Source organism: Ranitomeya imitator, chromosome 6, assembly GCF_032444005.1.
Source record: "Ranitomeya imitator isolate aRanImi1 chromosome 6, aRanImi1.pri, whole genome shotgun sequence".
Classification (NCBI taxonomy): Eukaryota; Metazoa; Chordata; class Amphibia; order Anura; family Dendrobatidae; genus Ranitomeya; species Ranitomeya imitator.
In genome coordinates, this window is record NC_091287.1 from 523,687,490 (window position 1) to 523,701,859 (window position 14,370).

The following is a 14,370-nucleotide window of genomic DNA, read 5'->3' on the forward strand; positions in this document are numbered from 1 at the left end:
ACATATTTGGGCCCTCTTGAGACTCCGACCAGGCTCCACCTCAGCTTCCCACCCACCTCTCAAACCTTCCACAATCTCACCACGCCCTCTTGAAAAAATATAAAATCTTCACAAATCACACATTAACAGCTCCCATCGAACATCAGCTCACATTCATAGGCAGAAGCTTTTGTTTTGGCCAAAAGGTTTTTTAAACCACCACCCGACAAGGTACATACTTTTGGCCGGGCCCTTCTGTACTTTATGGAAACAGGAACACATGGGCTACTTGCACAGTGAACAAGTCTGTATGATCATGTTCACACACCACCAAGAAACCTGAAGACACAAAAGAGAATAGTAAAACCAAAAACACTCAGTTTGAAAAAATGTTGCAGTAATCCGCAAGTGCTAGTAAAAGATGTAAAAAACAGGGTATTTGGTTGATACGTTTTTTGCAAAAAATGTATACTAAGCTGCTCTACCAATCTTCACGGTATACCCTTATCAGAGCAGTCCTAACTAATGTATGCAATCCCTATCTGATGTATTTAAAAACCTGATCATCTGTATATAACCTGTGTGAACAGGGTTCAGAGAGGAAAAATCCATGTGTGCATACAGGGTAGAACAGCTTTTGTGCAGATAGCCCAAGAGGAGTGGTGGAACTCCCCAGTCTTGTAGACACAAGAGAACAATTATGGAAACAGGAACACATGGGCTACTTGCACAGTGAACAAGTCTGTATGATCATGTTCACACACCACCAAGAAACCTGAAGACACAAAAGAGAATAGTAAAACCAAAAACACTCAGTTTGAAAAAATGTTGCAGTAATCCGCAAGTGCTAGTAAAAGATGTAAAAAACAGGGTATTTGGTTGATACGTTTTTTGCAAAAAATGTATACTAAGCTGCTCTACCAATCTTCACGGTATACCCTTATCTTGTGTCTACAAGACTGGGGAGTTCCACCACTCCTCTTGGGCTATCTGCACAAAAGCTGTTCTACCCTGTATGCACACATGGATTTTTCCTCTCTGAACCCTGTTCACACAGGTTATATACAGATGATCAGGTTTTTAAATACATCAGATAGGGATTGCATACATTAGTTAGGACTGCTCTGATAAGGGTATACCGTGAAGATTGGTAGAGCAGCTTAGTATACATTTTTTGCAAAAAACGTATCAACCAAATACCCTGTTTTTTACATCTTTTACTAGCACTTGCGGATTACTGCAACATTTTTTCAAACTGAGTGTTTTTGGTTTTACTATTCTCTTTTGTGTCTTCAGGTTTCTTGGTGGTGTGTGAACATGATCATACAGACTTGTTCACTGTGCAAGTAGCCCATGTGTTCCTGTTTCCATAATTGTTCTCTTGTGTCTACAAGACTGGGGAGTTCCACCACTCCTCTTGGGCTATCTGCACAAAAGCTGTTCTACCCTGTATGCACACATGGATTTTTCCTCTCTGAACCCTGTTCACACAGGTTATATACAGATGATCAGGTTTTTAAATACATCAGATAGGGATTGAATACATTAGTTAGGACTGCTCTGATAAGGGTATACCGTGAAGATTGGTAGAGCAGCTTAGTATACATTTTTTGCAAAAAACGTATCAACCAAATACCCTGTTTTTTACATCTTTTACTAGCACTTGCGGATTACTGCAACATTTTTTCAAACTGAGTGTTTTTGGTTTTACTATTCTCTTTTGTGCCTTCTGTACTTTAACCTACTAAAAATTAGTTAAAATACCCAATACTCTTTTAGTTCTATTTTTTATTTAAGGGAATGTCTCATACATTTTTTTAAAATGACCAATACCACATAAACGGAACAAATACCGCCACACTATGACCAAACCACATATTACTACCACATAGTGACTGAATAATATCACATACAAGGGAGAAATACTGCAACACGATGACCAGATCACAAATTACCATCGCATAGTGACTAAATACTACAATATTGATCATTAATGAATAAAAAAATACAATACTATTATCATAAGTGCCATAATACACAGAAGCTCTGTGCATAGTTTAGAATATATAGTGTCAGTGTAAATGTAATGGTGATTACCACTGACCTTATACACAGGAGCTCTGTATATAGTGTCAGTGTGCTGGTAATACAGGGATCACCGGTAACATTATACACAGAAGCACAGTATATAGTGTAAGTGTACATGTAATACACTGACTGACCAGTGATGTCTGTAGTTGAAGATATTCATTTTTACTTTGCTTCTTCATCCAGCAGAGACTGCAATCACTTCTTCCAGCCATGATTTGTCTCTGCAGAAAATAGATTATTTAGAGCACATTCTCCAATTTTTCCCCAACTTCTACACTACGCCAAATGAAGAAAAAAGTGACAGTCACACTGTATAGTAAGAGTACCTCGTCCCACTGAAAACAATACCCTCAAAAGTAAAATACATCACAGCAGAAATAATATCCATTGATTAGCCCATACAGTAATAATGCCATACATCCTGTCTCCTTTCTGTAATAATGTCCCCCATGTGTCTCATTTTTGGCCCCATGTTTCTCCATCCTGCTCCCATAAATGTCCGCACATCCTGCCACCCCACATGTCTCCATCCTGCCTCCCCCCATATGTCCTCTCATCCTGGCTCCACATGTCTCCATCCATCCCACCCTATTTGTAATCTTATCCTGGCCTGCCATGTCTCCATCATGCCTCTCCATATGTCCTTTCATCCTGCATCCTTTCTCCCTCCCCACATATTGCGGATTTCAGTACCAAAAAAAAAAAAAAAAATGTTTCTCCTTACCTGGTTGCGGTGTCCTCTTGATAAACCATTCTAGGTGCCTTCATCAGCTGCCGGCCTCTGATTGGCTGGTGGCTTCTATTGCTGTGTAAGCAATTTAGTGAGCAAACGGCCGACTGCTGCCTCAGGGGACCTGGTGAGGAGGGGGGCCTGGACCATGACCCCCTCCTGACCAGGCCCCATATGCCACTAAGGGCAGTAATGCCCTGTTGGTGACCCTGCATAGGGGCAGTACAATAGTAGTTATATTCTTGTACATAGGAGCAGTATTCTAGTAGTTTAATGCTGCCCTTATGTACAAGAATATAACTACTATGATACTGGTCCTATGTACAATAATATAACTACTATATTACTTATCCTATGCACAAGAATGTTGCTACTATAATACTGCCCCTATGTACAAGAATATAACTGATATAATATTCTATATACAAGAATATAACTACAATAATTCTGTCCTCATGTACAACAATATAACTGTCATGAACCGGGAGTGTTTGGTTGCACCCATTCTTTCCTCAAGGTTTTAATTATATGCCACTTCCCAGTTCTGGTTTGGAACTTGCAGCTCTCTGGCACCCCCTTTACCCATTCCGTCACTGCCAGCATTACCCAACAAGCTCAGTACGAACTGCTGCCACCAGCTCCTATTACTTAAGATTAATAAACGGGTCAAGAGCTAACCCAATTAGTAGCGTAATTTACTTCAGAGGATATTGGAGGTACGTTTAGAGCAAGGAGGACGAAACTAGTAAATATTATAGCTTTTACTCCAAAAAAAAAAGATTAGGCAGTGTTTACAAAAGTATAAAAAAAAGATATTACCAAAATGAGACAATCGCAAAATAAAAGTATTAAAGATGAAAGTAAACTTACATTTGTCTTATATAATGGCTGACCATGCGGCGTGGGGGGACATCAAAACGCATTACAGAGACCCTCTTATCTTGCTCCCTGGGTGAAGACTCCCCCCTCCTAACTCAGCTCCTAAATGTATAAGCTCTGCTTGATGACCTCACTGAGTGGGCTACGCCATGGACTCCACCCCCCTTTCCAAAGAGACTCAGAGCTTTAGTAAAAGTCCTATCCGTCATAGCCCACGTTGGGAACCTCGTAGATTGATGACGAAAGTATTACATGTCTTCTTACGAGGTTAGCTTCCATTTATGTCTACACATGGGGTAGCTGTGTGGCCCGGTTATGTAGTAGTCCATTTCTCCATTTCTGCTTGGCACTCTTAGAAAAACACTGTGCGTGTCGCTCTACCCTGGCACATCCCAGATATGTAACTTTCACACCTATTTCACTATATGTGGTTGAATTATTCCCTCTTGAATAACTCTCATACACAACAGAACGCACATGGCTGGAATCAAAGAACTGGTTTTCTGCTTATTTCATAGCTGGCGGGAAGGGGGATGAGTGGTTTAGAATTACAAAGACAGTGTGTAGTGATAATATAGAATCAAATACAACATATTCCTGACAATAACTAATATAATACTGCCCCTATGTACAAGAATATACAGTTAGGTACATATATATTTGGACAGAGACAACATTTTTCTAATTTTGGTTATAGACATTACCACAATGTATTTTAAACAAAACAATTCAGATGCAGTTGAAGTTCAGACTTTCAGCTTTCATTTGAGGGTATCCACATTAAAATTGGATGAAGGGGTTAGGAGTTTCAGCTCCTTAACATGTGCCACCCTGTTTTTAAAGGGACCAAAAGTAATTGGACAATTGACTCCAAGGCTATTTCACGGACAGGTGTGGGCAATCCCTTCATTATGTCATTCTCAATTAAGCAGATAAAAGGCCTGAAGTTGATTTGAGGTGTGGTGCTTGCATTTGGTAGGTTTTGCTGTGAAGTAAACATGCGGTCAAAGGAGCTCTCCATGCAGGTGAAACAAGCCATCTTTAAGCTGCGAAAACAGAAAAAACCCATCCAAGAAATTGCTACAATATTAGGAGTGGCAAAATCTACAGTTTGGTACATCCTGAGAAAGAAAGAAAGCACTGGTGAACTCATCAATGCAGAAAGACCTGGGCGCCCACGGAAGACAACAGTGGTGGATGATCGCAGAATAATCTCCATGGTTAAGAGAACCCCCTTCACAACAGCCAACCAAGTGACCAACACTCTCCAGGAGGTCGGCGTATCAATATCCAAATCTACCATAAAGAGAAGACTGCATGAAAGTAAATACAGAGGGTTCACTGCACGGAGCAGCCACTCATAAGCATCAAGAAGAAAAAGGCTAAAAAACATCTAAAAAAGCCGCACAGTTCTGGAAGAACATTCTTTGGGCAGATGAAACCAAGATCAACCTCTACCAGAATGATGGGAAGAGAAAAGTATGGTGAAGGCGCGGTACAGCTCATGATCCAAAGCATAGCACATCATCTGTAAAACATGGTGGAGGCAGTGTGATGGTAGTGTTTATTGATGATGGGACACAGGACAGAAGCAGCTGAATGAATTCTGAGGTCTTCAGAGCCGCCATACTGTGTGCTCAGATCCAGCCAAATGCAGCCAAACTGATTGGTCGCCGTTTCATAAAACAGATGGACAATAACCCAAAACATAAAGCCAAAGCAACCCAGGAGCTTATTAAAGCAAAGAAGTGGAATATTCTTGAATGGCCAAGTCAGTCACCTGATCTCAACCCACTGAGCAGCATTTCACTTGTTAAAGACTAAACTTCAGACAGAAAGGCCCACAAACAAACAGCAACTGAAAACCACCGCAATGAAGGCCTTGCGGAGCATCAAAAAGGAGGAAACACAGCGTCTGGTGATGTCCATGAGTTCAAGACTTCAGGCAGTCATTGCCAACAAAGGGTTTTCAACCAAGTACTAAAAATGAACATTTTATTTAAAATTATTGAATCTGTCCAATTACTTTTGGTCCCTTTAAAAACAAGGTGGCACATGTTAAGGAGCTGAAACTCTTAAACCCTTCATCCAATTTTAATGTGGATACCCTCAAATGAAAGCTGAAAGTCTGAACTTCAACTGCACCTGAATTGTCTTGTTTAAAATTTGTTGTGGTAATGTCTATAACCAAAATTAGAAAAATATTGTCTCTGTCCAAATATACATGGACTTAACAGTAGCTACTATAATACTTTCCCTATAAACAAGAATATAACTACTATAATACCGCCCCTATGTACAAGAATGTAACTGCTATAATACTGCTCCTATGTACTAGAATATAACTACTATAATACTGACCCCTATGTACAAGAATAGAACTACTATAATACTGCTCCTATGTACAAGAATAGAACTACTATAATACTGCACCTATATACAAGAATATAACTACTATAACACTGCTCCTATGTACAAGAATAGAACTACTATAATACTGCTCCTATGTACAAGAATAGAACTACTATAATACTGCTCCTATGTACAAGAATAGAACTACTATAATACTGCCCCTATGTACAAGAATAACTACTATAATACCGCTCCTGTGTACTAGAATATAACTACTATGATACTGCCCATATGTACAAGAATATAACTATTATAATACTATTAGAATTCTTGTACATAGGAGCAGTATTATAGTAGTTATATTCTAGTACATGGGAGCAGTATTATGGTAGTTATATTCTTGTACATAGGGGTCAGTATTATAGTAGTTATATTCTAGTACATAGGAGCAGTATTATAGTAGTTATATTCTTGTACATAGGGGTCAGTATTATAGTAGTTATATTCTTGTACATAGGAGCAGTATTATAGTAGTTCTATTCTTGTACATAGGGGTCAGTATTATAGTAGTTATATTCTTGTACATAGGAGCAGTATTATAGTAGTTCTATTCTTGTACATAGGGGCAGTATTATAGTAGTTCTATTCTTGTACATAGGAGCAGTATTATAGTAGTTCTATTCTTGTACATAGGGGCAGTATTATAGTTCTATTCTTGTACATAGGAGCAGTATTATAGTAGTTCTATTCTTGTACATAGGGGCAGTATTATAGTAGTTATATTCTTGTACATAGGGGCAGTATTATAGTAGTTCTATTCTGGTAAATAGGGGCAGTATTATAGTAGTTATATTCTTGTACATAGGAGCAGTATTATAGTAGTTATATTCTTGTACATAGGGGCAGTATTATAGTAGTTATATTCTTGTACATAGGAGCAGTATTATAGTAATTATATTCTTGTACATAGGGGTATTATAGTAGTTATATTCTTGTACATAGGAGCAGTATTATAGTAGTTCTATTCTTGTACATAGGGGTCAGTATTATAGTAGTTATATTCTTGTACATAGGCGGCAGTATTATAGTAGTTATATTCTTGTACATAGGCGGCAGTATTATAGTAGTTATATTCTTGTACATAGGGGCAGTATTATAGTAATTATATTCTTGTACATAGGGGCAGTATTATATTAGTTATATTCTTGTACATAGGGGCAGTATTATAGTAGTTATATTCTTGTACATAGGGGCAGTATTATAGTAGTTATATTCTTGTACACAGGGGCAGTATTATAGTAGTTATATTCTTGTACATAGGAGCAGTATTATAGTAGTTATATTCTTGTACATAGGGGTCAGTATTATAGAAGTTATATTCTTGTACATAGGCGGCAGTATTATAGCAGTTACATTCTTGTACATAGGGGCAGTATTATGGTAGTTATATTCTTGTACATAGGGGTCAGTATTATAGTAGTTATATTCTAGTACATAGGAGCAGTATTATAGTAGTTATATTCTTGTACATAGGGGCAGTATTATATTAGTTATATTCTTGTACATAGGGGCAGTATTATAGTAGTTATATTCTTGTACATAGGAGCAGTATTATAGTAGTTCTATTCTTGTACATAGGGGTCAGTATTATAGTAGTTATATTCTTGTACATAGGAGCAGTATTATAGTAGTTCTATTCTTGTACATAGGGGCAGTATTATAGTAGTTCTATTCTTGTACATAGGAGCAGTATTATAGTAGTTCTATTCTTGTACATAGGGGCAGTATTATAGTAGTTATATTCTTGTACATAGGAGCAGTATTATAGTAGTTCTATTCTTGTACATAGGGGCAGTATTATAGTTCTATTCTTGTACATAGGAGCAGTATTATAGTAGTTCTATTCTTGTACATAGGGGCAGTATTATAGTAGTTATATTCTTGTACATAGGGGCAGTATTATAGTAGTTCTATTCTGGTAAATAGGGGCAGTATTATAGTAGTTATATTCTTGTACATAGGAGCAGTATTATAGTAGTTATATTCTTGTACATAGGGGCAGTATTATAGTAGTTATATTCTTGTACATAGGAGCAGTATTATAGTAATTATATTCTTGTACATAGGGGTATTATAGTAGTTATATTCTTGTACATAGGAGCAGTATTATAGTAGTTCTATTCTTGTACATAGGGGTCAGTATTATAGTAGTTATATTCTTGTACATAGGCGGCAGTATTATAGTAGTTATATTCTTGTACATAGGCGGCAGTATTATAGTAGTTATATTCTTGTACATAGGGGCAGTATTATAGTAATTATATTCTTGTACATAGGGGCAGTATTATATTAGTTATATTCTTGTACATAGGGGCAGTATTATAGTAGTTATATTCTTGTACATAGGGGCAGTATTATAGTAGTTATATTCTTGTACACAGGGGCAGTATTATAGTAGTTATATTCTTGTACATAGGAGCAGTATTATAGTAGTTATATTCTTGTACATAGGGGTCAGTATTATAGAAGTTATATTCTTGTACATAGGCGGCAGTATTATAGCAGTTACATTCTTGTACATAGGGGCAGTATTATAGTAGTTATATTCTTGTACATAGGGGCAGTATTATAGTAGTTATATTCTTGTACACAGGGGCAGTATTATAGTAGTTATATTCTTGTACATAGGGGCATTATTATAGTAGTTATATTCTTGTACATAGGCGGCAGTATTATAGAAGTTATATTCTTGTACATAGGCGGCAGTATTATAGCAGTTACATTCTTGTACATAGGGGCAGTATTATAGTAGTTATATTCTTGTACATAGGAGCAGTATTATAGTAGTTATATTCTTGTACATAGGAGCAGTATTATAGTAGTTATATTCTTGTACATAGGCGGCAGTATTATAGCAGTTACATTCTTGTACATAGGTTTCCTCAGTAACAGAGGCATGGACTGTCTAGATATAGGTGTTGCAACACTTGGTTTTTGAAAAATCTACTTGCAGACCTAAATCATTTTGGGGGGTGAAATCCTACTGACAGATTCTCGTTCTAGTTTTATGTGATGGGTCTGTGCCGCTACTTACCAAGAACAGTTCACTCAGTTTTTCTTTTCTTTATCTCAGGACGTGGCTGGAGCTGTAAGGATAGATGTGGTGAGGCCCGAAATGATGATAGTGCGTGTTATTGTTCTGATGATTGCCTGGCGAAAGGTGACTGTTGTACGGACTATCAGATAATGTGTAAAGGTGAGGACTTTTTCTTATTTCCATAGACTTTGGCCTCAATTAATCATTGTCTTTACATCTGTTTTCTGGAATAAAATGGTTTTTATTAGTGACTTTGTCTTTATCTGCACTCTGTTATTTATTTTTTTTATTTTTTTAAGATTGTCCATTTTGTGTTTTGTTTTTTTCTGTTTGAAAAGGTGCATTTGGTTTTCCTTTTATACAGACATTTTAGCTTAATTTATAATTTCTTGAAATGTCATAATTTCTGCTCTCTTGAACTCCATAGTATTACTGCCACAAAATCTGTCCAACTTTATTTTTGTACAATTCAAAGCCAACGTTTGTAAATTAAAGTATTATGCAACTTTTTGGTGCAAAAAGGTGCAAAAATAAGCAACAAAAAAGCATCTTTGAATTTGTGCAGAAGTCCAGATCCCCTTTATGCATCAAGAATTGTAGAAAAAAAATTAAAATAAACAGAACAGCAGTGATTACCACAAGATAAAAATGAAGTCACTTAAAAATATAATGAAAAAAAACCATAGATGCTGATATGGAACCTTCAGTTTGTACTTTTTAGGACCTGATTTATGATGTGGGGATGATCAATTGTATTAAACTTAGAACAATGCGCTGCCAAGTGGTTGATCTTTGATGCTCTTAGTAGCCCTGCTAAAGATACCATCAGTGGATTAAAGAGAATCTTTCACCAGGTTGTTGCTACATAATCTGAGAGCAGGATAATGTAGGGGCAGAGAGCCTGATTCCAGCAGTGGTCTAGTGTAGTTTTTATGGAATTACCAGCAGGAGATTATGAATAGAGGACCATTAAAATCTGCTGCCAGGTAGTCCAAACCAGCCCCCACCACTGATTTGGCTGCTTTCTGCCTATGCACAGTGAACACACGAAGCTGCCAATCAGTAGTTTGGGCGGGGTTATACAGAGCTCAGCATTCAGAGCACCGCAGTGCAGAGGATACAGTTTTTAATCAGAAGTGCAGAACCTAGTAAAGAAAGTAATACATTGCTGGATTCCGGGTCTCCACATCATGCTGCTCTCAGATTTACTCTTTTTGACAACTCTAGATTTTCTTTTAGGTGGAACTCGTTGGTCAGATGAAGAGTGTGAAGAAATAAAACATCCAGAGTGTCCTGCAGGGTAAACAGTGTTTTGTTTTATTAATGTATTATTTGCGCAACCTTTCAATGGGTATTTCCATTGTTTTCTTTTATTTAGTCCTATGGATTTTACATAGAAAATAATCCTTTATCATCTCCTCTCCACACACCTGATTCATCACTGCGTTTTTGCCTTTTGTTTTTGTGTGTGTCAATAACTCCGTTAGTGACTGTTAGGCTATGTGCCCACGCTGCGGATTCGTGTGCAGATTTTTCCGCACCTTTTTACCTGCGGATTACCCGCGTTTTTGTGTGGATTTCACCTTACGGTTTTACACCTGCGGATTCCTATTTAGGAACAGGTGTAAACTGCTGCGGAATCCGCACAAAGAATTGACATGCTGCGGAAAATACAACGCAGCGTTTCCGCGCGGTAATTTCTGCAGCATGTGCACTGCGGATTTCGTTTTCCATAGGTTTACATGGTACTGTAAACCTGATGGAAAACTGCGGCAGATCCGCAGGCAAATCTGCAACGTGTGCACATACCCTTAAATTTGTTGCCAACCAAGAAAAGGATTTGTGCCTTTTTTAACCTTTTGATTACCCAGAAATTCTTCATTTTTGCCCTTCTGGTTTATTTTTCTTCTCCTTTTCCATGACGTAACTTTTTTTTTTTTCTTTTTCTATTTTTCAGTCACATAGCCACAGTTGTTTTTTTTTTTTTTTTTTTCATTTTTGTGGGATGACCTGTAGTATTGAATGACACCATGTAATGCACTGAAAAACTGGAGAAAAAAGAATCTGTAAATGTAATTATTTTTTTTCCCTGGTTGTATTTTTCAGCTGTTCAAAATGATTCTTTGAGTCGGTACAATTTCAGCACTAGCAAAGTTGTCCATTTTTTATTTTAATGGTTAAAGAAGTCAGAAATTTGTGGGGGGAAAAAAAGTACGGTATCACTTTCTGAAACCCATTATTATAGTTTTTTTTTTTAAATCTATGGAGCTATGTGAGGAATTGCTTTTTGCACTCTTGGCTGATGGGTTTTTTTTTTTTTTTTTTTTTACCATGTTGGGGTACACACATTTTTTTTTTCCTTTCTTTTTTTTTAATGATATTTTTGTTTTAGGAGCGTGGCAAACAAAAAAACCTTAGTTATAGAGTTTAGATTTTTTTTTCCGAACACCTACTTATTTAAATAATTCAATATTTTATTAAATTGGAGTTTTTGGGACGTGATGATACCAAATATGTTCATGAATAATAATTATAATAAAGAAAATTAAATGAAGGAACAGGAGGGCGATTTTTAGAGTTTTTATATCTTAGTATTTTTTTTATATATATAGTAAAATATAAAAACTCTAAAATCGCCCTCCTGTTCCTTCATTAATTGTGTGACTGATTTTTGTGTGTCTTTTTTATTTTTGGTACTTCCTTTAATTTTTGTACGAAGCTTGTGACACTTTTGCAGGTTATGCAACTTTTTTTTAACCTAAAAAGTATTTCACTTTAAAAATGAAGGCCGTTTCTGACTGAGCTCGATATACATAAAACGAGTTCACGATTTTGAAGAATTTATAGCAAAAAAAGGAAATGAAAACTGACTTCAACCCACCGCTCCCTTGACAAGTCAGATAAATTGCTTGTATCGAGGACAGGTAAGACGCTACAGCAAGTCCGTCTTTGCGCTATAACTAACCTCTCGTTTGCTCTTCTTTTGCCCTCCTATACCGTTTTGTCGGCAGCACATCCCCTTTTCACCCAAGTTCCTAGCAAATTATACATTTTGATGAATTACCGCTTATCGTTCAATCGCAACCATGTTTTCACTGACAAGGAACTATCATTCAAGAGATTATTATTATTTTCTTTTTGTTTATAAAGGGAACATATCCGGGAAACTTCCATAGTTTTAATTTAAGAGACCACCTTAAAATATCTGACGACCGGCACCTATAACCCATGATTTTCTAATGTTGTATCGTCCTTTCTAACATCTTAGATTTGTCCGCCCTCCTTTGATCATCTTTTCAGTCGATGGATTTCGTGCTTCATATATGAAGGAAGGAGGCAAAGTTCTGCCCAATATGAACAAGCTAAGTAAGAGCGATATGTGTCATGTTTTCATGCTTCTAAGGGAGGCTGCCTTTCTTTTTTTTTCTGGAATTCTGTCTCTAGGATTAAAAAAAATATATTTAAATACATAAATTCGCTTAACTAGCAAACCATTGTGATATAATAAAATAGTCACGGTCATCTTACACTAATTGCAACCTGTCCTAAAATGTTAAAATGACATGAGCCATTTGTGAGCATGTGCAATAAGAAGCTCTGCATACTGTCCTCTTCAGGTCACAGCAGCAGAGCTTCCTACTGCACATGCTCACAACAGGAGAGCTTCCTACTGCACATGCTCACAACAGCAGAGCTTCCTACTGCACATGCTCACAGCAGCAGAGCTTCCTACTGCACATGCTCACAACAGGAGAGCATCCTACTGCACATGGTTACAACAGGAGAGCGTCCTACTGCACACGCTCACAACAGGAGAGCTTCCTACTGCACATGCTCACAACAGTAGAGCTTCCTACTGCACATGCTCACAACAGTAGAGCTTCCTACTGCACATGCTCACAACAGGAGAGCTTCCTACTGCACATGCTTACAACAGGAGAGCTTCCTACTGTACATTCTTACAACAGGAAAGCTTCCTACTGCACATACAACAGTAGAGCTTCCTACTGCACATGCTTACAACAGGAGAGCTTCCTACTGTACATTCTTACAACAGGAAAGCTTCCTACTGCACATACAACAGTAGAGCTTCCTACTGCACATGCTTACAACAGGAAAGCTTCCTACTGCACATGCTCACAACAGGAGAGCATCCTACTGCACATTCTTACAACAGGAAAGCTTCCTACTGCACATACTCACAACAGTAGAGCTTCCTACTGCACATGCTCACAACAGGAGAGCATCCTACTGCACATTCTTACAACAGGAAAGCTTCCTACTGCACATACTCACAACAGTAGAGCTTCCTACTGCACATGCTCACAGCAGCAGAGCTTCCTACTGCACATGCTCACAGCAGCAGAGCTTCCTACTGCACATGCTCACAGCAGCAGAGCTTCCTACTGCACATGCTCACAGCAGCAGAGCTTCCTACTGCACATGCTCACAACAGTAGAGCTTCCTACTGCACATGCTCACAACAGGAGAGCGTCCTACTGCACATGGTTACAACAGGAGAGCGTCCTACTGCACACGCTCACAACAGTAGAGCTTCCTACTGCACATGCTCACAACAGTAGAGCTTCCTACTGCACATGCTTACAACAGGAGAGCTTCCTACTGCACATGCTTACAACAGGAGAGCTTCCTACTGCACATGCTTACAACAGGAAAGCTTCCTACTGGACATGCTTACATTCTTAGTTTCTTGAATTTTCTAGAATTTCTTTGCATGCATAATGTGATTTAAAGACTATATTGTGTAGCGTAAAAACAATAAATGCATTTTGAAATTATTTTACGTTTTTTTATTTTTTAGGAACATGTGGAACACATTCACCTTACATGAGACCTGTGTACCCCACAAAAACTTTCCCAAACTTATATACACTGGCAACGGTAAATGTTGATTTTTACTACCTTTTTATTTTTCCTGCTCTTATTTTTTAAAAATAAATGATTACACATATTGATAACAACTAGTGATGAGCGAACATACTCGGATAAGTTATCTGAGCATGCTTGGGTACTAACCAAGTGTCTTCGGCGTTCTTGAATTATATGGGTCAAATGGTGCAGCATGGTGGTTAGCAATACCGGGGGCTAGAGTTCAAATCCCACCAAGGACAAATTCTGCAAGAAGTTTTTGTTTTTCTTTGTGTTTGTGTGGTACTCGGCTTTCTTCCCACCCTCTAAAGAGACATTGATAAGTAATTTGGCTTCTGAGACCCCCTTTGGA

At 37.7% G+C, this 14,370-nt stretch overlaps 1 protein-coding gene across 10 annotated transcripts in view; it reads left to right on the top strand.

Moving 5' to 3' along the window:
* Positions 1 to 14,370, top strand: part of ENPP2 (ectonucleotide pyrophosphatase/phosphodiesterase 2) — a 222,248-nt gene that overhangs the window by 115,839 nt on the left and 92,039 nt on the right. For all 10 annotated transcript variants that reach the window (XM_069731821.1, XM_069731824.1, XM_069731817.1 and 7 more), the window contains exons 4-7: positions 9,165 to 9,287; positions 10,368 to 10,428; positions 12,397 to 12,494; positions 13,951 to 14,030. In XM_069731821.1, coding sequence (XP_069587922.1) covers positions 9,165 to 9,287; positions 10,368 to 10,428; positions 12,397 to 12,494; positions 13,951 to 14,030 — 362 coding nt within the window. The remainder of the gene's footprint in view (positions 1 to 9,164; positions 9,288 to 10,367; positions 10,429 to 12,396; positions 12,495 to 13,950; positions 14,031 to 14,370) is intronic.